Genomic DNA, 21987 nt, shown 5'->3' with positions numbered 1-21987 from the left:
GATAAAATTAATACATCATCTCCATAAACGTATGGTAAAAAAAAAATGTAGTGCATAAAAAAATGCAGCTGCTGATGATGATGAGCATATAAATCTGTACAGTTGTGGGGAAAAACAAAAAAAGCAGCCTTGTTGTATTTACAAGGCTAGTAACAAAATTACTAAAAAATCTTAACTGGTTTACATTTGAAGAAATTGCTTTAAAAGTGTATTCTGCAGTCTTCTACAGAGATATGTCATATTGAGTGTTACATTGACATCAGTGCAAAATTACTTACCTCCTAAAACTTTTTGATGTATTTTTCTATGGTGTGGTTCTTGAAGTAGTGAAATACGTCTACAAATTTTTTGAAGTTTTTGAAATCTTTGTAGACTTATTTTCCATATTAGTTGGAGTTCCAAAATTCCTACACTTTAAAGGTAATACTAAATTTTCTTAGACATTAGTTTTTATCTCCATGTGACAGTTTGGTGTAACTTCAGTTAAAGTTGTTTGGTGAGGAAAGAAAGTTAAAAAGAAGTGATATACAGTGGTTTCCTGGCCCTATTTATCCTTACTTCATCCTATGCGCTACAGTAATGAAGCAATTCTGTACCCCTAATAGACAGTCACAGTTTTAAACAATTTTAAGTGAAGCTATGTAATATTAATGATGCAATCAAACTTTAAGTAACTTATTTTGATGCACTACATAATTTAATTTACGTTGCTGAAACTGAAGAAATATGACGACGTGTGTGAGTAGCAGCCTAGAAATCATTGACTTGAAAGGGCTTACACTTAAGAAGACATAATGTTAAGGAATTACAGATTTAAAATCAGATAATTTTTTGCTTATTGGCATTTCCCTCAAAGGCTATGAATTGTGAAGGGCACATGAAGTACCTACTGCGCTTATTTTTCATATAACATGTACCTATCAGTGTTTTAATTTTATACTTACTATCTAACCTCTCCCCTTACCCTGGCATGTAGACTGCCCAGTCTTCGCTTTTTTTAACAAGGGAAACTTATCATTGTTGCTTGCTATAATACTGATTTATTGCGGATGATTTTGAAAGAGGATTAACAGTCTCTTATTAGTTTTGCCATGAAGTGCAGGTGGTTGCAAGCAGTTTCAGTCTACCAGCAAGATTGAAACCTATTAACTAAAATTGTGAAATTGGTGCAGTAGTCGCATTAGTGATCAGTTCCCATTTTATATACCTTTCCTACTAGTTTCCAGATAATAGTCATTGTCACAAAACTTCATGAGGTACATACGGTGCATAGCTTCGTGTGTGTGTGTGTGTGTGTGTGTGTGTGTGTGTGTGTGTGTGTGTGTGTGTGTGTGTGTGTGTGTGTGTGTGTGTGTAAGGGGGGGGTGCTTAAAATTAACAGTATTTGTTTCTGTATGCAAGAATCTATTGAATTTCGACCTCATTAAGCAAGGAAGATACTGTTCAGAACACTTCAGCCACAAACAGTAATAGTGTTACAAATAAATTGTGTACCACCTGCACTTCAAGTGATTTTTCCATACTTTAGTAGTTTAATGTGTGCAAATTGGAGTGTATATTTGCCTCAGAATTTGCTAGTTGAAAGCTGACACACAATATGATATCAGTTAGTGCTTTTCCAACCAACACTTTTATCAAACTCGTAAATTTATAGATCAGATATAAAGCTCTGTACTCAGATGTTCCATTTCTTGATTACCTAGGAATTTCTCAAATACTTTATTTCTTAGCTCGGAACATCTTTACTACAGCATAAAGAACTGCTTTAATTTTCAGTAGTGTACCTGAAGACACGGAAAATGTATTGCCAGTAAAACGTAGGCGCCTGCGTAGTATCTGGAATCGTTTCAAGGTCACCATGTTTGATTATTTTTCTCAGCGTGTGGCTAGTACCCAGAAGTAAGTATGCGAAGAAATGCTTGACAGTGTTAGATTTGAGCTCTCGGTTTTGCATATCAGTTAAAATTTTTATGCAGAGCACATTATTGTATTATGATTTTTATTCTTTGTGTAATTAACTGTGGTTATACAACCATTTCTAATTAAAATGGGAACAGTCCTCTTTAGTGTTGTGGTAAAGACAGTAGATCTTGCAAATGATTTGCTGCACTTAATGCACCTTTTAGTGTGACACAATAAAGTGAATCTACTGGAAGTGCTTTATAATGAATAGTTTTAGTGTCTTCCCCAAGCAGTTACAATATTGACAATGATGGGTGATAAAAAAATCTTTACTTGGGGGACCAGATTGCCAATCACCTTTAAGATGAAATTGAGAGCAGACAGGTAAATAAGTGTGTGTGTGTGTGTGTGTGTGTGTGTGTGTGTGTGTGTGTGTGTGTGTAAGGGGAGGGTGTTTCCAGTAAGCCGCTCTAAAATAATAGTCATCACAAACTTTTATCACTCTGGCCACCATTAACCATTTCATTTTGAAGGTAACTGATGGTCCATCCTTGCGACTGTTCTTTACTCTATACTGAGCACTATTGTTTTAGTAAATTATTTTTTTAAATCTTGTTCAGCACAGCACACATTGGCATTCCAAACTTACTGTGCCCAATACATAGAATTTACTGTAGAGAAAAGTTACACTATGTATAAAATGTAGCACTCTTCTTAAATATAGTTGTGTGATTACTGTTGTTCATATATTTATAGCAGGCCATATTTTCTTGTTGTCAACTTGAGTCAAAGAAAAAAAATTAGATTTGAGTATGATGTTTGGTCACAATGCCCCAGTCATGTCATTTTTACCTTCTCTAAGCTCCAAACTCTGTTTTGTGTTGGAGCATCTCCAGTAAGTTATTTGAAATGACTTTGATGAAGAGTGAACCTACTGGTTTGGTAATAGGAAATTTGATTGTTGTGATATTGTAAAAGGGGGAGGCAGGTTGCCTGTAAATACACATCAATTGCTACAAAAATATAGTTATTCACTGCATATATATTGTAAACGTTGCTTTACAGGTGTGAAATTATTTGGTCCAAAATTCTGGATTTTGATAGAAATAGACAAAATCACACCAAATATGTGGCTGTAGTTTAGATAAATGTGTACTATTATTGAGTATTAAGATAAGAAATCAGACAATGGAAAATCCAGGTTGGAATACCAAAGAAGGAAAGTTGCTACTCGCCACCAAGCAGACATGCATCCCTGCCCCAGCCTCCTCCTTACCCCCACCCAGTTGCCACTCCCAGCATGCACTGTTGCTGCTGCTCACAGTGTGTTTTCAGCTCTCTGAAACTGCAGACGTGTGTGCAAGTTGTGTTTGCGTGAGTGTGTATGTGCATGTGTGTGTGTACTGCTAACAAAGGCCCTAAAGGCCAAAAGTTATAATTGTGTGAATCTTTTTGTTGTGCCTATCGCGACTCGGCGTCTCCCCTGTATGGTGAGTACCAACTTCCCTTCTCTGGTATTGTAAGATTAGAAATCAGAGAATTTAAAATGGAAAAATATAAAGCCCTGCCAGTGAAGAAAATTGTATTGCTGTTTTTTACTGCAACAGTAAAACTAATTGAGCACAGCAACTATTGGGTCAGTAAAGACTCTGTGTTAACATGCAGCAGGAGAAAATAAAAACAATTCTTGTAGATATATTGGCTTTTGGAGAATGCATGGGCACACTTGACTAGATTGTTTTTCTTGTTAATATAACAATTTTGTTGGTGATATCACCTGTTGCAAGATTAACTTTTATCCCGAATGTTGGTGAACTGCCAAAGGTCCTTGCTTCAAACAAATCCTGTGGGGTCATCCCCCCCACCTTCGTGTTCCTCATATTCAATATGCAGCCTAATGCATTTAGTTGTATGCATTTCAAAAGTATTTTATTTATTTTTGTTGCAGAGAAATGGAAGTGTACACACAAAACCACCCAGTACCATTCTCAAAAATGTTGACGTTTTTCCGCAAGGAGCCATTCTCAATAAAAGCTTATTATGTTGGGAACATACCTTACCCGGATCCTTACATTGGTAACCATTAAGACATTTCATTTAATAGCCAGTTTATATTAAAAATGTGAAATAAAATATTTGTGGGTGTTGGAGAATTGAAATTGGCCATGAAGTGCTTACTTCATATGTATGCATAATTGTTTCATTCACATTAAATAAATAAAAAAGCGAAGCTTTTTTTCCCCACTAAACTGCTTTATAGTTTGTGCAAGATATGATTTCATCAGACATTATAGAAATATTTCTTAGTAACTATTACTGAATTTTAATTACTTGTTTGCTTTTTAATTTCAGGGCAATTTATTGTAAAAGATGTAAAACCTACTCCGGAAGGAGAAAGCCAAAAAGTTAAAGTTAAAGTTCGTGTTAATCTGCACGGAATATTACTGATCAGCAGTGCATCACTTACAGAGAAGAAAGAAGCTACAGAACAAGATTCGCAAGAAGACACATCAATGGAAAATGATTCACAGAGTGCTGCATCTCAAGCAGGCAGTCAGAATGATGCACAGGCTGAACAGGCAGCAAATCAACAAAACCATATAGGTGGAGAGGTGAGGAGACGTAAACGCAGACTTGACGCGAATCAACTTTTAGCATGGTTTTATATGGTACGTGGGTGCTTGGTAGTGTGACAAGTCCTCGACTAGAAGTGGCGGGGGAGAAAGCAGGATGAAGAACTGCAGGCAAATACTAGGAATAAAAATGGTGGTTAATAACTTTTCAAATAGATTTCCAAGATGTAAAGCAATTTACTGGAAGCTTCTCATAAAAGTTAAGTCTCCCACAAGTATTTGATGGAGACAGAGGTGGTAAAATGAATGTTCCTGCAGAATTCTGTGAACTACTGGCAGGAATCGAAGGTTTTCTTCTGTTTTTGAAGTGAGACAGCAAATTACATGAGAGAACAAAACCTTCTACTAAGACTCTTCCCCTACCCTGCTTCAGTTTTTCCCTTCCTTTAAGCTATCCTGCCAGTAGATATTATATTCAGTAGTTATTGTGTTTTCTGACTACTGAATATTTCTTCTTGTGCTGTTCTGCTCCTGTCACTTAGACATTATGGAAATTGCCAATTGTCTTGATGTTTCGTCTGAGTGTTGTTCATGTCTTCCTCATTCTTCAGCTGTTAAGAATGAAATAATAATACAGTTACCTTTTTTAAGTCAATTCATTTGTTAGTGGTGGTTATCTCATCTGTAAGAAGCTAACTAGTCTTCAGTTTCATTACCTTTGCAATTTTTTGCTGTTGGTGTTCGATGCATAGTTTCCAGAACATTAAAGAATCAATTTCCTTGTGCTGTATGAAATATATTGATGGCTTTTGACACCTGCTTCTCTCTCTCTCTCTCTCTCTCTCTCTCTCTCTATATATATATATATATATATATATATATATATATATATATATATATATATATATATATATATATAAATATAATGGAAGGAAACATTCCACGTGGGAAAAATTATATATAAAAACAAAGATGAGGTGACTTACCGAACAAAAGCGCTGGCAGGTCGATAGACACACAAACAAACACAAACACACACACAAAATTCAAGCTTTCGCAACAAACTGTTGCCTCATCAGGAAAGAGGTAAGGAGAGGGGAAGACGAAAGGAAGTGGGTTTTAAAGGAGAGGGTAAGGAGTCATTCCAATCCCGGGAGCGGAAAGACTTACCTTAGGGGGAAAAAAAGGACAGGTATACACTCGCACACACGCACATATCCATCCACACATACATGTGTGGATGGATATGTGCGTGTGTGCGAGTGTATACCTGTCCTTTTTTTCCCCCTAAGGTAAGTCTTTCCGCTCCCGGGATTGGAATGACTCCTTACCCTCTCCTTTAAAACCCACTTCCTTTCGTCTTCCCCTCTCCTTACCTCTTTCCTGATGAGGCAACAGTTTGTTGCGAAAGCTTGAATTTTGTGTGTGTGTTTGTGTTTGTTTGTGTGTCTATCGACCTGCCAGCGCTTTTGTTCGGTAAGTCACCTCATCTTTGTTTTTTTATATATATATATATATATATATATATATATATATATATAAAAAAAATAGAGGGAAACATTCCACGTAGGAAAAATATATCTAAAAACAAAGATGATGTGACTTACCAAATGAAAGTGCTGGCAGGTCGACAGACACACAAACATACACACAAAATTCTAGCTTTCGCAACAAACTGTTGCCTCATCAGGAAAGAGGGAAGGAGAGGGAAAGACGAAAGGATGTGGGTTTTAAGGGAGAGGGTAAGGAGTCATTCCAATCCTGGGAGCGGAAAGTCTTACCTTAGGGGGGAAAAAAGGACAGCTATACACTCGCGCGCGTGCACACACACACACACACACACACACACACACACACACACACACACACACACACACATCCATCCGCACATACACAGACACAAGCAGACATTTGTAAGGCAAAGAGTTTGGGCAGAGATGTCAGTCGAGGCTGAAGTAAAGAGGCAAAGATGTTGTTGAAAGACAGGTGAGGTATGAGTGGCGGCAACTTGAAATTAGCGGAGGTTGAGGCCTGGCGGATAACGAGAAGAGAGGATATACTGAAGGGTAAGTTCCCATCTCCGGAGTTCTGACAGGTTGGTGTTAGTGGGAAGTATCCAGATAACCCGGACGGTGTAACACTGTGCCAAGATGTGCTGGCCGTGCACCAAGGCATGTTTAGCCACAGGGTGATCCTCATTACCAACAAACACTGTCTGCCTGTGTCCATTCATGCGAATGGACAGTTTGTTGCTGGTCATTCCCACATAGAAAGCTTCACAGTGTAGGTAGGTCAGTTGGTAAATCACGTGGGTGCTTTCACATGTGGCTCTGCCTTTGATTGTGTGCACCTTCTGGGTTACAGGACTGGAGTAGGTGGTGGTGGGCGGGTGCATGGGACAGGTTTTACACCGGGGGCGGTTACAAGGGTAGGAACCAGAGGGTAGGGAAGGTGGTTTGGGGATTTCATAGGGATGAACTAAGAGGTTACGAAGGTTAGGTGGACGGCGGAAAGACACTCTTGGTGGAGTGGGGAGGATTTCATGAAGGATGGATCTCATTTCAGGGCAGGATTTGAGGAAGTCGTATCCCTGCTGGAGAGCCACATTCGGAGTCTGATCCAGTCCCGGAAAGTACCCTGTCACAAGTGGGGCACTTTTGGGGTTCTTCTGTGGGAGGTTCTGGGTTTGAGGAGATGAGGAAGTGGCTCTGGTTATTTGCTTCTGTACCAGGTCGGAAGGGTAGTAGCGGGATGTGAAAGCTGTTTTCAGGTTGTTGGTGTAATGGTTCAGGGATTCCGGACTGGAGCAGACTCGTTTGCCACGAAGACCTAGGCTGTAGGGAAGGGACCGTTTGATGTGGAATGGGTGGCAGCTGTCATAATGGAGGTACTGTTGCTTGTTGGTGGGTTTGATGTGGACGGACGTATGAAGCTGGCCATTGGATAGGTGGAGGTCAATGTCAAGGAAAGTGGCGTGGGATTTGGAGTAGGACCAGGTGAATCTAATGCAACCAAAGGAGTTGGGGTTGGAGAGGAAATTCTGGAGTTCTTCTTCACTGTGAGTCCAGATCATGAAAATGTCCTCAATAAATCTGTACTAAGCTTTGGGTTGGCAGGCCTGGGTAACCAAGAAGGCTTCCTCTAAGTGACCCATGAATAGGTTGGCGTACGAGGGGGCCATCCTGGTACCCATGGCTGTTCCCTCCGCTAATTTCTAATTTCAATTTGCCGCCGCCATACCTCACCTATCTTTCAACAACATCTTTGCCTCTGTACTTCCGCCTCAACTGACATCTCTGCCCAAACTCTTTGCCTTTACAAATGTATGCTTGTGTGTGTGTGTGTGTGTGTGTGTGTGTGTCAACATACCAACGATTTCGTTGGTAAACACACACACACACACACACACACACACACACACACACACACACACACACACACACTCAACTTCATTCTACACAAGAAATAAACTGTTTTGTCTAGTCATTAATAAAGTTGATGTGAATGTTGTTTAAAAATTTTGGTGCTGTGCTTCCTCTAAAAGCAAAACTGTGAGTTTTCCTTGAATACTGTGTGAATGCCAGCCCCTAACTAGTATGGAATTGCTGTTAAAGCTGAGTTTCTGAATATGCTATGTTGTGATGCTTGTTAGAACAATACTTAAACAGAATAATCCATCCTGTAATACATTTTTATTATTAAACACGGCCAGTAACCTCACAATTTCTTCCAGGCTACAACCCACTTGGATTAGTGATGGAGAAACATAACATGTCGGTATGAAGCCTAAAAAAAATTGGAATTGTGTTACTGTCTCGCAGTTCATTATTGCCTCAAGAAACCTTTCCAATTAGTCTTATGCCCAGACCTAAAAAGAAACCTAGGCCAACTTTCGGTAGAATGCCATTCTCAGTGACCTCCACCTTTTTGCTGTGCTCTGTATATTTCCCTATGTTAGCATGTTCTACCAATGCAACAGAATAAATTCTTATCTTATACAGTAAGCTCCCCATTGGCTACTTTGAACATCAAATACTGGCTGTTGCCAAAGGAACTTTCATACATTACGTTTTGCTACCAGCCAACTTTGGACCTGTCCTAATACAACTCTCGCCCCCTCACCCTGTGTGTGTGTGTGTGTGTGTGTGTGTGTGTGTGTGTGTGTGTGTGTGTGTGTGTAACTATTGTGAGTGGGAAAGAATGCATCTTTTGTAATTTTGAAATTACGATCTCGTGCTGTGGTTTCTGTGTGTATTTTCAACTAATCACAGAAACTACTGTAATGATTTAGTTATGGTTTTTGCTAATGAGTAGTGATGAATTAAAAATCACTGCTACTGTGACGACAATAATATTGCTATACTCTGCTGAATGGAAGAACTCCTTAGGGGAAATGAAACAAACTAATTTGTCAGATAGTTGCTGTATTTACCTTTCACCGAAAATGTTGATAGTAGAGGAAGGGAAGGGAATAATGAGTTTTCACAGTTTAGTTTTCTCAGCAGTCTAACCTAATTGTGTGTACCCAATTGTGAATTTTGTAAACCATGAGTGCTAAAGGGTACAACTTACACTGTAGGTTGACAGTTCAGCAAATTTACTTCACCCTTTATTAAATTTATTTGAAATTAAGTACTCCTTCTCCACCCTTCAGTTTCATTAACTTAATTTGGACCCAAAGTAACATAATTTGCTCATATAACAAATAAATCATAACTAACATTCTTTGATTCTTTCACTTACCTGAATTTTAACTCTTCTGTAGGATGATGCAGAAGGACAAGGAAATACTGAGAAGAAAGAGGCATCAAAAAAGAAAAAGATAGTGAAAACAGTCGATCTACCTATAGAGTCTTATACTCATGGCATATCACAACTAGATCTGAATAACTACATTGAACAAGAGGTAAATATTGAAGCTTATTCTACCATATTTGCAACTAATAATTCATTGTAAATGTTTAAAGATTGAGGGACTTCTTTTCAATATGAGAACTTGGCTAGTGCTGTACGTTACACTGTACTGTGTAAATAATTTTTTTTTTTTTTCCCCCAGTGCAAAATGATTGCAAGTGACAGGCAAGAGAAGGAACGTATTGATGCTCGCAATGCTTTAGAGGAATATGTATATGATCTTAGAGGCAAACTTAACAGTGATGAAGAACTTGCAACTTTCGTTAATGATGCTGATAGAACATCGCTTTCACAGCAGTTGGATGAAACTGAAAATTGGCTGTATGAAGAGGGAGAGGACTGTAATAGACAAGTTTATGTTGATAGACTGTCATCATTGAAGGTAGGTGTGGAAACCAAATTAGAATATGAAATAAAATTAAAGTTTTACTTCCCTGCTACTACTAAGACTGCTCTCAAGGGGCTCATTGTACTTGTTGCCGATGGTGCTTGGATTCTTTGTGTTTTGTACACTCAATTTCATACCTTCTGGCCTTCTAAGCTTCTCAATTATTGATTATATGGTCCCCTTTTTTTGGATGTCACTCGATAATTTGTTTCTAAATTTTACATAACTGCAGATTATGCAGGGAAGGTTGCCCAGTGTGGCGTATAGTTCACCTGTGTGCCTTTCTCTCTTTGTACCCCTCTTTCTTGCAGCAGTACCATGTCCAAAACCCAGGATAGTAGCCATTCAGTTGGGTGGTGGTGTCGGTGGTGCCTGAGCTGGAAACTCCCCACGTAAGCCAAGGAGTATTTGCCTGTCACAGCTGGGACAAAGGGGACTCCAGGCAACAGTTTACTGGCCACTGCTGTGGCTGCCTGGAACGCATGGGGAAAGCCCTCATTTGAAGTGGATGGTACCATGGCAGAAATTCACACATGAAGTGAATTAAACTTCCTTCTGACTTACTACAATACGGGGAGATATGACTGTAAAACCTTCCCTTCCCTGGTTATGCTGTGGGAGGAATAGAGCTCTCAGAGAAAAAGTAAGAAATACTCCCCCCAATACTTGGTTTGTTCTATGACGGACACGGACTTCTTTTGGTTACAAAACCTTTGTTCTTTGTTGAACATCTCGGGAACAGATTTGGAGAAGTGGCAGTGATTTAAAAAATGAAAAATGACTCCATTATGATTAAAACGGCTTCCCCCACCTAGTCATGGGCACTGCTCGCCTGCGACAAGATAGGTGAAGTTCCTGTCACAAGAACCCCCATAAAAGTCTGAATATGGTACAGGGTCTGTTTTTCCAACAAGATTTCCTTCTACAGCCTGATGAAGAGTTGCTAGGTATGCATTTTGTCCATGTCCAGTGGAGACCAAATGACAACAAGAGTGGATACTCGAGGCTTAATCCTCATCCTCACCTTTGAAGGTGACTCATTCCTGAGGAGGTCAAGGTCGTGGTATATCGCTGTGCTGTCAAGCTGTATGTTCATCGTCCCATGTGATGCTGCAAATGCATGTGATTTTGACACACGACTTAATGTTGCAATGCCAGCCCAGTCTATAGGGATTGTGGCAGTCAGTTACACACAAACGTAGCTTATGCCCCTTCCCTTACTGTGTCACCTGTGGGGAGCACTACTCCCCCTGTTCACTAGACTGCACCATTTTCAATCGTGAAAAGAAAATTCGGTAATAAAAGACCCTTGATCACGTATGCTACTGCTATAACAATATTGTTCACTTTAGTGATTGTACCATTGTTCTCCTTGTCTTCTAAATCTGGCCTTTGGGACCACCTAACTACACCAGCTCCCCTTTGGAAGCATTGACTAGACTCCCTATCGACCAGGATAGTCATCCAAACAGAGGAAGATTCTGATCGCCCCATGCCACCACACACTGCTTGTTACATTTCTGTATCTGAGGTAGCATTCCTGGTGACCCCAGATGCCCCCACCCCTGATGCACCTTGATTCAAAACAGGTGTGTGTTGATGGTGTATCTTCGCAACCAGTGGCAGCAGGTGGAACTGAAGCATGATATGCAGCCTTGATCTGTGTATACCCCCATAGCATACTGGTACCATGATCCTCCAGTGAGACAGTAGCAGTTTCATCCGCCACTGAACTCGGCCGCAACATCTTACATGTGCCTCTGTTTTTTGTATTGCAGTGTGGGAAACTTTTTCACAACACTTCAATCTCAAAGGGTGCGAAACAAACACAGGAAGAACATCGATACAGGTACCATCGGTTTAACAGTTCTAAACTGTCTTGGCTGTGTTGGGAAAGTACCAGAGCTCTAATTGCTAATAGAAAGCACTGATGCTCAAATTGTTATAGGCACTGAAAGCTGGCCAAAGTAGGAGAAAAGCGCAGTTGTGCAGCGAAGCTAATGGTGTTACGAAAGGCTAGGCTAAACACAGTTGGCGGTAGCGTGTTTGTTGCTCTTAGAAGTGGTTTATCTTGTCGCAAAATTTAATTATTTAGTTCCTGTGAGATAGTGTGGGCAGAGGTAATTCTTGGCTACTGAAATAAAAAATAATTGAATAATTTTACTGGCCTCCCAATTCAGATGATACAATTGCTGAAAGGTTCAAAGAAAACTGGAGTTCAGTTTCAAACACATGCCCGACTTGTACAATTTTAGTTAGTGGTGACTTTAATTTACACTTGATATGTTGGCAATAATACATGTTCAAATCCGGAGGTACGCATAAAACGTCATCTGAAATTGTGCTAAGTGCATTCTTTGCAAAGTGTCTTCCAGTTAATTCACGAGCCCACGCAAATAGTAAACTGTTGTGAAAACACACTTGACCTCTTAGCAACATATAATCCTGAGCTAATAATAAGCATCAAAATGGATACAGGGATCAGTGAACTCAGGGTTGTCATAGTGGGATTGAATATTGTAACCCCCAAATCATCTAAAAATAAATGAAAAATATAGCTATCCAAAAAAAAGCAGATAAAATCACTTGACACCTTCCTGAGAGACAATCTTCACTTCTTTCATATTAACAATATAAGCGTAGATCAGATGTGGCTTAAATTCAAAGAAATAGTATCGGCAGCAGTTGAGAGATATATACCAAATCAATTAACGAACGACAGAACGGATCCTTCTTGGTATACAAAAACGGTGAGAACAGTATTGCAGAAAAAATGGAAAAAAAAAATTCCAATTTTAAATGGATGCAAAATCTAAAAGATTGGCAATGTTTTACAGAAGCTTGGAATTTTACGCAGATGTAAATCCAAGATGCTTATAATAGTTTAAACAATGAAACTTTGTTTCGAAACCTGGCAGAAAATCCAGAGAGATTATGGTCGTACGTAAAGTATGCTAGTGACAAGACAGTCAATGCCTTCTCTGCATGATAGCAATGGAAGTACTAACGACAACAGTGATCCAAAAGCAGAGGTACTAAACATAGCTGTCAAAAATTCCTTCAACGAAGAAGATGAAGTAAATATTCCAGAATTCAAATCAAGAACAGCTACCAACAGTAGTAATGTAGAATCAGATATCCTCAGAGTAATGAAGCAACTTAAATCACTTAACAAAAGCAATTCTTCAGGACTACACTGTATACCAATTACGTTCCTTTCAGAATATGCTGATACAATAGATCCATACGCAACAGTCATACACAACCGATCACTCGACTAAAGGTCTGTAACCAGATACTGTAACCAAAAGCTGCTGGGCGAAGAGCTTCACGGTCTTCCTCCATGCCCAAAGCTACTTCACAGAAGTCCTCCCTGCAAGCCCCTAAAGAGAAGCAAGAGGGCAAGCAAACAAAGATGTCTGCTAAGAAAAAGGACCCTCCAGTGGCCCCAACACCACCACTCCCTACCAGTTCTGCATCTGCAGATGAGGTGGAGATCTCAGTGTCCCCTAAGGACCTGGATTTCACTGATCACTCATCCACAATAGGAATGGCTACAACTACACAATCAGTGGTAGCAGGTGACCCTGGGGCGTAACCTGCCTCCTTGCTTGCTTTATACCTTCCCAGCCGCAAGATAACGTCATCCTTCAGTGGAATTGCTGTGGTTTTTTCCACCACCTGGCTAAGCTAAGGCAACTATTAAGCTTTACCTTTGCTTTCTGCATTGCTCTCCAGGAAACCTGGCTTCCGGCAATGGGGACCCCTGCCCTTCAGGGCTGTAGAGGATATTCCAAGAACTGTAGAGACTATAATCAAGTGTCAGGTGGGGTTTGTGTATATGACCTGAACCCAGTATACAGTTAACCTGTGGCCCTTCAAACCCCTCTTGAAGCCCTGGCTGTCAGGATATGGACAACACAGGCAGTAACTGTTTGCAACATATATCTTTCTCCAGATGGTGCAGTACCTTTGAATGCATTGCCTGCACTGATTCATTGACCCTCTAAACCTTTCCTACTTTTGGGAGATTTTAACACCCGTAACCCCTTGTTGGGTGCTGTGCTTACTGGCCGAGGTAGAGATGTCGGAACTTTACTGTCTCAACTTGATCTCTGCCTCTTAAATTCTGGGCTCCCACACATTTCAGTGTGGCTCATGGCACTTACTCAGCCATTGATTTATCCCTCTGCAGCCCAGGACTTTTCCCATATGTCCACCAGAGAGCCCACGATGACTTGTGTGGTAGTGACCAGTTTCCCATCTTCCTGTCACTCCCACAGTGCCATTCCCCCAGACGTCTACCAAGATGGGCTTTAAACAAGGCAGACTGGTAAGCTTTCACCTCTGCTGTCATCGCTGAATCTCCCCCACATGGTACCATCGATGTGGTACTTGAGCAGGTCACTAGAATGATAATTTCTGCGGCAGAAAACACGCACCCTTGTTCTTTAGGGTGCCCCTGGCGAAAGTCATACCTTGGTGGTCACTGGAAATTGCTGAGGCCATTAAAGAGCATCGGCAAGCTCTCCAGTGACATAAGTGGCACCCTTCCGTAGAGCACCTAATAACTTTTAAACGACTCCGTGCCCACATTTGCCAGCTTATAAAAAGACGGGAACAGGAGTGCTGGGAGAGGTACGTCACGACCATTGGGTGCCAAACATCACCTTCCCAAGTCTGGACGAAGACCAGACATGTTTGTGGGTACCAGACCCCAACAGGTGTTACTGGCATTAACATCAGTGGCGTGTTATCTGCCGATGCAAACGCAATTGCCGAGCAATTTGCTGAGCATTATGCTCGAGCTTCCACGTCAAGAGAATTATCCCCCAGCATTTCGCATTCTCAAACAGCAGATGGAAAGGAAAGCCCTCTCATTCTCTGAACGTCACAGTGAACCCTATAATGCTCCATTTACAGAGTGGGAGCTCCTTAGCATCCTTGCACATTAACCTGACACAGCTCCTGGGCCGGATCAGATCCACAGTCAGATGATTAAACATCTTTCGTCAGACTACAAGCAACATCTCCTCGTCATCTTCAACCGCATCTGGTGCGTTGGCATCTTTCCATCACAATGGCAGGAGAGCACCATCATTACAGTGCTCAAACCCGGTAAAAACCCACTTGATGGGGATAGCTATCGGCCCCTCACCCTCACCAACATTCTGTGTAAGCTGTTAGAATGTGTGGTAAGTCGGCAGTTGTGTTGGGTCCTGGAATCACATGGCCTACTGGCTCCATGCCAGGTCGGTTTTCGCCAGGATCGCTCTACCATTGATAATCTAGTTTCCCTCGAATCTACCATCTGAACAGCCTTTTCCAGACACCAACACCTGGTTGCCACCTCTTTTTATTTATGAAAAACTTAAGACATGAACTGGCAACATCATATCCTTGCCACATTATACAAGTTGGGTCTCTGGGTCTGCTCCCGATTTTTGTCCAAAATTTCCTATTGCTCTGTACTTTCAGTGTCCAAGTTGGTGCCTCACATAGTTCCCCCTATATCCAGGAGAATGGGGTCCCGCAGGGTTCTGTATTGAGTGTGTCTATTTTTAGGGGCCATTAACAGTCTAGCAGCAGCAGCTGTCAGGCCGTCGGTGTCACCTTCTCTGTATGCAGACAACTTCTACATTTCGTACTGCTCCTCCAGTATTGGTGTTGCCAAGCGGCACCTACAAGGAGCCATCCACAAGGTGCAGTCATGGGCTCTAGCCCACAGCTTCCAGTTTTCAGCCCCAAAGTCACGTCATGCACTCTGTCAGTGTCTTACCATTCATCCGGAACCAGAACTTTGCCTTCATGATGATCCACTCACTGTAGTGGAGACATATCGGTTCTTAGGACTGGTTTTAGACCCCAGATTGACGTGGCTTCCTCATCTTCATCAGCTTAAGCGGAAGTGCTTGCAGCTCCTCAATGCCCTTCACTGTCTGAGCAACACCAACTGGGGAGCAGATCACTGTTACTGCTGCAGCTCTACAGAGCCCTTGTTCAATCCTGCCTTGACTATGGGAGTCTGGTTTATGGTCCCGCGGCGCCCTCAGCATTGCGTTTACTCGAGCCAGTGCACCACTATGGCATTCAACTGGCAACAGGAGCTTTTAGGATGAGTCCGGTGACCAGCGTCCTGGTGGAGGACGGAGTCCCTCCATTGAAGGTTAGGCATACGCAACTGCTTGCCAGTTACATTGCACACATTCGTAGTTCTCCTGAGCATCTGAATTACCGTCTCCTTTTCCCATCCAGTGCGGTTCATCTCCCACATCGGAGGCCCAGGTCAGGGCTTAAGATTGCAGTTTGCTTCCAATCTCTTCTGTCTGAAGTGGAGTCCTTGCCTTTATCACCTATGCTCGAGGTCCATTCACGTGCACCTCCATGGTGTACACCTAGGCCGAAGCTTCGCTCGGACCTTCACATGGTCGTAAGGACTCAGTTAACCCCGCAGCTCTTTGCTGTCACTGCCTCTCGCTTCTTGATGTGAAGCGGGACCATAAAGTGATTTACACTAATGGCTCAATGGCTGGTGGTCACACTGGCTTCGTGTATGTTCATGGGGGACATGGGGAACACCACTCCTTGCCAGATGGCTGCAGTGTTTTCACTACAGAGCTGGCAGCCATGTCTCGTGCTCTTGAGCGCATCTGCTCATGTCCTGGAGAGTCGTTTCTTCTCTGTACTAACTCCTTGAGCAGCCTACAAGCTATCAACGAGTGCTACCCCTGCCATCCTTTGGTAGCGACCATCCAGGAGTCCATCTGTACCCTGGAACCGTCCAGTCGTTCCGTGGTGTTTGTGTGGACCCCAGGCCACATCGGAATCCCAGGAAATGAACTTGCCAACAAGCTGGCCACACAGGCTGAACAGGAACCACTTCTGGAGATCGGCATTCCTGTAACTGACTTGCAATCATTATTACCCCGCAAAGTTTTTTCAGCTTTGGGAGATGGAATGGCATAATCTCAGTACGCACAACAAACTGCATGCCCTTAAGGAGACTACGAATGTGTGGAAGACCTCCATGCAGACCTCCCGCAGGGACTCTGTGGTTCTCTGCTGGCTCTGAATTGGCCATATGTGGCTAACACAAGGCTACCTCCTCCGTCAAGAGTACCCACCTCAGTGTCATATGACTGTCCTCCACATCTTGCTGGACTGCACACTTTCAGCTGCTCTTCGGCCGACTTTTAACCTTCCCAGCACCCTACCTTTTGTGTTGGATGACAATGCCTCAACAGCAGATTTAGTTTTATGTTTTATTCATGAAGGGTATTTTAGCATACCATCTAAGTGTGATCATTTAGCCTTCTCTCTGAGGTCGCCACCCACCCTCCATTTTAATTCTGTCATGCTTTCTTTGCACTTGTTTGTCTTGGTGGCCTTCTTTTCCGTACATGTGTTCATCTCACCTTGTCTTTTTGGGGTGGACATTTTAATGTGTTGCAGATTATCTGGCTTATTCTCTTTTATTATTGTGATCATCCAGCCCAGACCATCTGCCCTATGGTTTTAATACCTTCTACTACTTTTCCTTGTTGTGTATGTTTTCCCCATTTTTTGTTCCTACAATTCGTTTTCTTTTTAGGTGTGGCGTTGGGTGTTTTTTGTACCTAGAGCCTTGCTTGCGTCAGGAAAAAGGGACTGATGACCCTGTAGTTTAGTCCCTTTATACCCCAAACCAACCAGCCTCTCAATGCCCCCTTTCCTTCTCGTCCTCAAAGAGACGGTTCAGGGAAAGGTTCATGATGTTTGGGTCAAAAGCTGTCCCAAGTGCCATCGGATGTCATTCTTTCACATCTGACTGATGAGGAGGACATCATGGAGTTGGATGTCTTGGATGCAGGCAGCCCCTTCACTCCCCCTTGATCGTAATTGAGAGGCTTCTTGTGTCATCACATGCATACTTGCTAAATGAGAGGCAGAGCACTCACTCCTGTACAGCAAATGAGGTTGTTCTATGCCATTGATCTCTCACTTTGCTATCCAGCTCTTGCTCACACAGCTCAATGGGAAGTGGTCGATGACTTGCACGGAAGTGATCGCTTCCCAGTCTGGATTCACCTGCCAGATGGATTGGAACCCGAAGGGCAACTGTCGCGATGAGTGCTCGGTTGCTTTGATTGGACACTGTACAGCCAGTTGGCCCAGTGTGAACATTGTGCAAATGTCGAGACATGAGTGGATCGCATTACCAAACTGATCCACCGCGTGCACTGCAGCATACATTCCACAGTCCATGGGACAACAGAAGAGGCAACCTGTCTCTTGTTGGAGTGCCAAATCCCACTCTGCTATCAGGACCAGGCGTGCGGCTTTGCGTAGGTACAAGTGTCGGCCAACTGCAAAGAAACATGCAGCCTTTAGAGTGATGAGGGCGAAGTGTTGCTGAATTATTAGAGAGCAAGAAGATGCCGTGGCAACAGTTCCTGAACACTATTAATTGTTCCACCAAAAGTTCGGTTGTGTCGAAGAGAATCAGGAGAATTTCCAGGAGAGGAGGCAGATACCCCATGGCTGCTCTAACAGGGAATGGCACTCTCCAAACAAATCCGCGAGACGTGTCCCAGACTGTGGCGGTGTATTTTGCCACAGTTACTGCAACAGCCAGTCAGGATCCAGGTTTCCAGCATCAGAGAGCAATTGCTGATAGATGTATTTTGGACTTCTGGTCCACCTCTGATGAAGATTCCACCTCTGATGAAGATTAAAACTGCCCATTTTTCATTGTGGGAGCTGCATTCCGTGGATCATGGCACATCCCCTGGTCATGACAGGATCCATTAAAGTATGCTGTGGTGCCTCATGAGGTGAAACAAAGATATCCTCCTCGCACTTTTTAATGTCATTTGGGTACCTAGTCACTTATTCAATTGTGGTGCGAGGTAATTTTAATTCCTGCTTTAAAACCTGGAGAAGACTGTACACGCCCAAGCAATTACTGTATTGTTGCTCTCATTAGCTGGATGGGGAAGACTTTGGAGTGATATGCCAACTGCTGCCTTGTCTGGATTTAGAATCCAGGCATCTACTTAGTTTCTTTCAGCATGGGTTCATGTTGGTATCGCTCTACCTTCTGCCCCACTGCAGACTCCTAACTAAGGTACGAGCGTATGGGATTGGTTCCCAAGTATGAGTGTGGCTCGAAGACGTCTTAAGTAATAGAACCCAGTATGTTGTCCTCGATGGTGAGTGTTCATCGGAGGTGAGAGTATCATCTGGAGTGCCCCAGGGAAGTGTGGTAGGTCCGCTGTTGTTTTCTATCTACATTAATGATCTTTTGGATAGGGTGGATAGCAATGTGCGGCTGTTTGCTGATGATGCTGTGGTGTACAGAAAGGTGTCATCGTTGAGTGACTGTAGGAGGATACAAGATGACTTGGATAGGATTTGTGATTGGTGTAAAGAATGGCAGCTAACTCTAAATATAGATAAATGTAAATTAATGCAGAGGAATAGGAAAAAGAATCCTGTAATGTTTGAATTCTCCATTAGTAGTGTATCGCTTGACGCAGTTTGGGATCCCTATCAGGTCGGATTGAGGGAGGACATAGAAGCAATTCAGAGGCGGGCTGCTAGATTTGTTACTGGTAGGTTTGATCATCACGCAAGTGTTACAGAAATGCTTCAGGAACTCTGGTGGGAGTCTCTAGAGGAAAGGAGGCGTTCTTTTCGTGAATCGCTACTGAGGAAATTTAGAGAACCAGCATTTGAGGCTGACTGCAGTACAATTTTACTGCTGCCAACTTACATTTTGCGAAAGACCACAAAGATAAGAGAGATTAGGGCTCGTACAGAGGCATATAGGGAGTGGAACAGGGACCGTATGGTGGATTGCGGAGTATGTATGTAGATGTAGATGTAGATGACCTTGTCCTTATAGATGCGGCTATACGTCAGACTTTCCTATGCTGGTATCACCTTCTAAGTACATTTTTTGAAATCGATGAAGGCCTTCCATACTACTTGGAGGCCTTTTACCCTGGAGCAGCTTCATGAATGGGGTATTTGTGGTTGTCTTCCATTTTTATTCAGTCCTTCCTCTCACCACAATATTTTAGATACCAAGTCAGCGATGTCCTGTCTGATCGCTTTGAGCAGAACAACTTTGTCCCTCAAGGTAACATTTTAAGTGTGACTGTCTTTGCCATAGTTATTAATAGCTTTACGTCCATAGTGGAAAGTCCTGTCCAGTGTTCTTTGTTTGTGGATGACTTCTCTGTGTTTTGGTCTTCTTCAAGCCTTGCATTGACAACACATCAGTTGCAACTAGCTTTGGGATGTTTGAATAAATGGTCACAGAAGAGTTGTTTTAAGTTTTCCATTGAGAAGTTGCAGACTGCAGCTCTACAAAGCTGTGATCATACAAAGTCTTTATTATGAGAGCCTGGTGTATACTCAACATCACTTTCAGCAATGCAGATGCTGGACCTGATACACCATTATGAGGTCAAACTTTGACGCGTGCCTTTTGGATGAGACCTGTGAACAGCATACTCGCAGAGGCTGCGCCCCCCCCCCCCCCTCCCCCCTACAGTTAAAGTTCCAGCAACTGCTGCTCAGTTATGCAATACACATATTTGCAGCACCCAAACTACAGTGTCCTTTATCCTAGTAGGGAGATCTACCTCCCACAAAAGGGGCCAAAGTCTGGAGTCACAATTGCAGTTCACGTGCAGAGTCCTTGCTCTGAACTCCGTCTATCCCCCGCTGTCACTTGTCAGGGAGAAATCGCAAGTGCCTCTATGGTGTGTATCTCATCCTCTGTTCCTCTATGATCGACAGATGAACCAGTTTTGCTGACACACATCCAAGATGCACTGAACTATACTCCCTGCTGAACAGATGCAGTGTATTCACTGCAGAATTTGTGGTCATTGCTCGAACCCTCAGCCACCTTTGTTCTTGCCCTGTCGAGTAGTTCTTATTCAGCAGTGACTCCTTGAGTAGTCTTCAGGCTGTCAACCAGTGCTATCTCTTACGCCCATTGGTTGTGACTATCCAGGATCTCCTGTGTGACCTCTACCGTGCTGGATGGTCAGTTGTCTTTGGGATCCCAGGGAGCGAACATGCTGACCAATTGGCCAAATTGGTTACCAAGATTCTGACTTTGGAGATGGGGATACTGAAACCGGAACTTCATTCGACTCTATGCTGAGAATTGTTGGAGACTTGCAATGCAGAAAGGTGTGATCTGGTTTCTCTAAATAAATTGTGGATTATAAAGGAGACCACGACCTTCATGCTTCTACCAGGGAATCAACTGCCCTGTATTGGCTTCACATTGGCCATATTTGGCTGTCCCATGGCCACATCCTCAGATGTGAGGATCCACCCCCATTGTTTGTTTGGTGTCTGTCTCAGTTCCCCACAACCCACTGAACTGTTTGATGTTAACTGTGAAAGTGGTTTTTACTCCGTTCTCTGACACAGGGCACATTAGCCACATTGGCTGACTGAGGGGTTGGAGGGATGCCCCATTTACTGCGACGACCCAAGAGGCCCATGGCTGCCCTTGCTCAGTGATCTGGTCTGACTTGTGCCCTTCCCATCTTTTTAATTCTTCTTATTCATTTACATCTGTCATTGGTTGACAGACTCATCACCATTGTTATCTTTCCTGAGATTTTATTTGTCCGTGTAGCTAGTTTTCATGTGGTAATGGAGGGTGTGGAAGCACTGTTCGGGCACAGAGGGTTTGTCTTCGCTCCTATAGTGTCCCAGGGGCCTCTAGCTGCTTTCTGGATGGGGTGACTCACCCACCTTCAAGCTTTTATCCATCTCACTTCTTCTTGCTTCTATCTCTGGGCTTCCTTGATTCTCGGATACAGTAGAGTCCATTGGGAATTGTCTTCCTCTCATGGGAACTGTTCACAGCTTGACACACAAGAGATGAAGGAGCCAATGACCTTGTAGTTTGGCCCCTTTAATCCCATCAGTCCACTACTACTACTACTACTACTACTACTACTACAAGGTGAACTATAGTGGGCATGTGGCAGTGTATAAAATGTCAACTCTCTGTTCTTCTTACTTCGTGGTGCTGAATCTCCCTCTCATCCACCCTAATGCCAACATTTACACTGTTTTTCAGCTGAAAGAGATCTATTACTCGTACACAAATTTTGATCATTACTGAATCAAAACTAAAAGAATTTTTCATAAAATTTGGTAGACATAGCATTGAAATAACTTTGGCTCCTACCA

General features: G+C 42.6%; 1 protein-coding gene across 2 annotated transcripts in view; it reads left to right on the top strand.

The window, feature by feature from the left end:
- LOC124790111 (heat shock 70 kDa protein 4) overlaps positions 1-21987 on the top strand; it is a 75223-nt gene that overhangs the window by 36295 nt on the left and 16941 nt on the right. For both annotated transcript variants that reach the window (XM_047257684.1, XM_047257685.1), the window contains exons 8-11: positions 3851-3978; positions 4255-4514; positions 9241-9381; positions 9532-9771. In XM_047257684.1, coding sequence (XP_047113640.1) covers positions 3851-3978; positions 4255-4514; positions 9241-9381; positions 9532-9771 — 769 coding nt within the window. The remainder of the gene's footprint in view (positions 1-3850; positions 3979-4254; positions 4515-9240; positions 9382-9531; positions 9772-21987) is intronic.

This window comes from Schistocerca piceifrons, chromosome 3, assembly GCF_021461385.2.
Source record: "Schistocerca piceifrons isolate TAMUIC-IGC-003096 chromosome 3, iqSchPice1.1, whole genome shotgun sequence".
Lineage (NCBI taxonomy): Eukaryota > Metazoa > Arthropoda > Insecta > Orthoptera > Acrididae > Schistocerca > Schistocerca piceifrons.
This window is presented reverse-complemented; position numbering and strand designations above follow the sequence as displayed.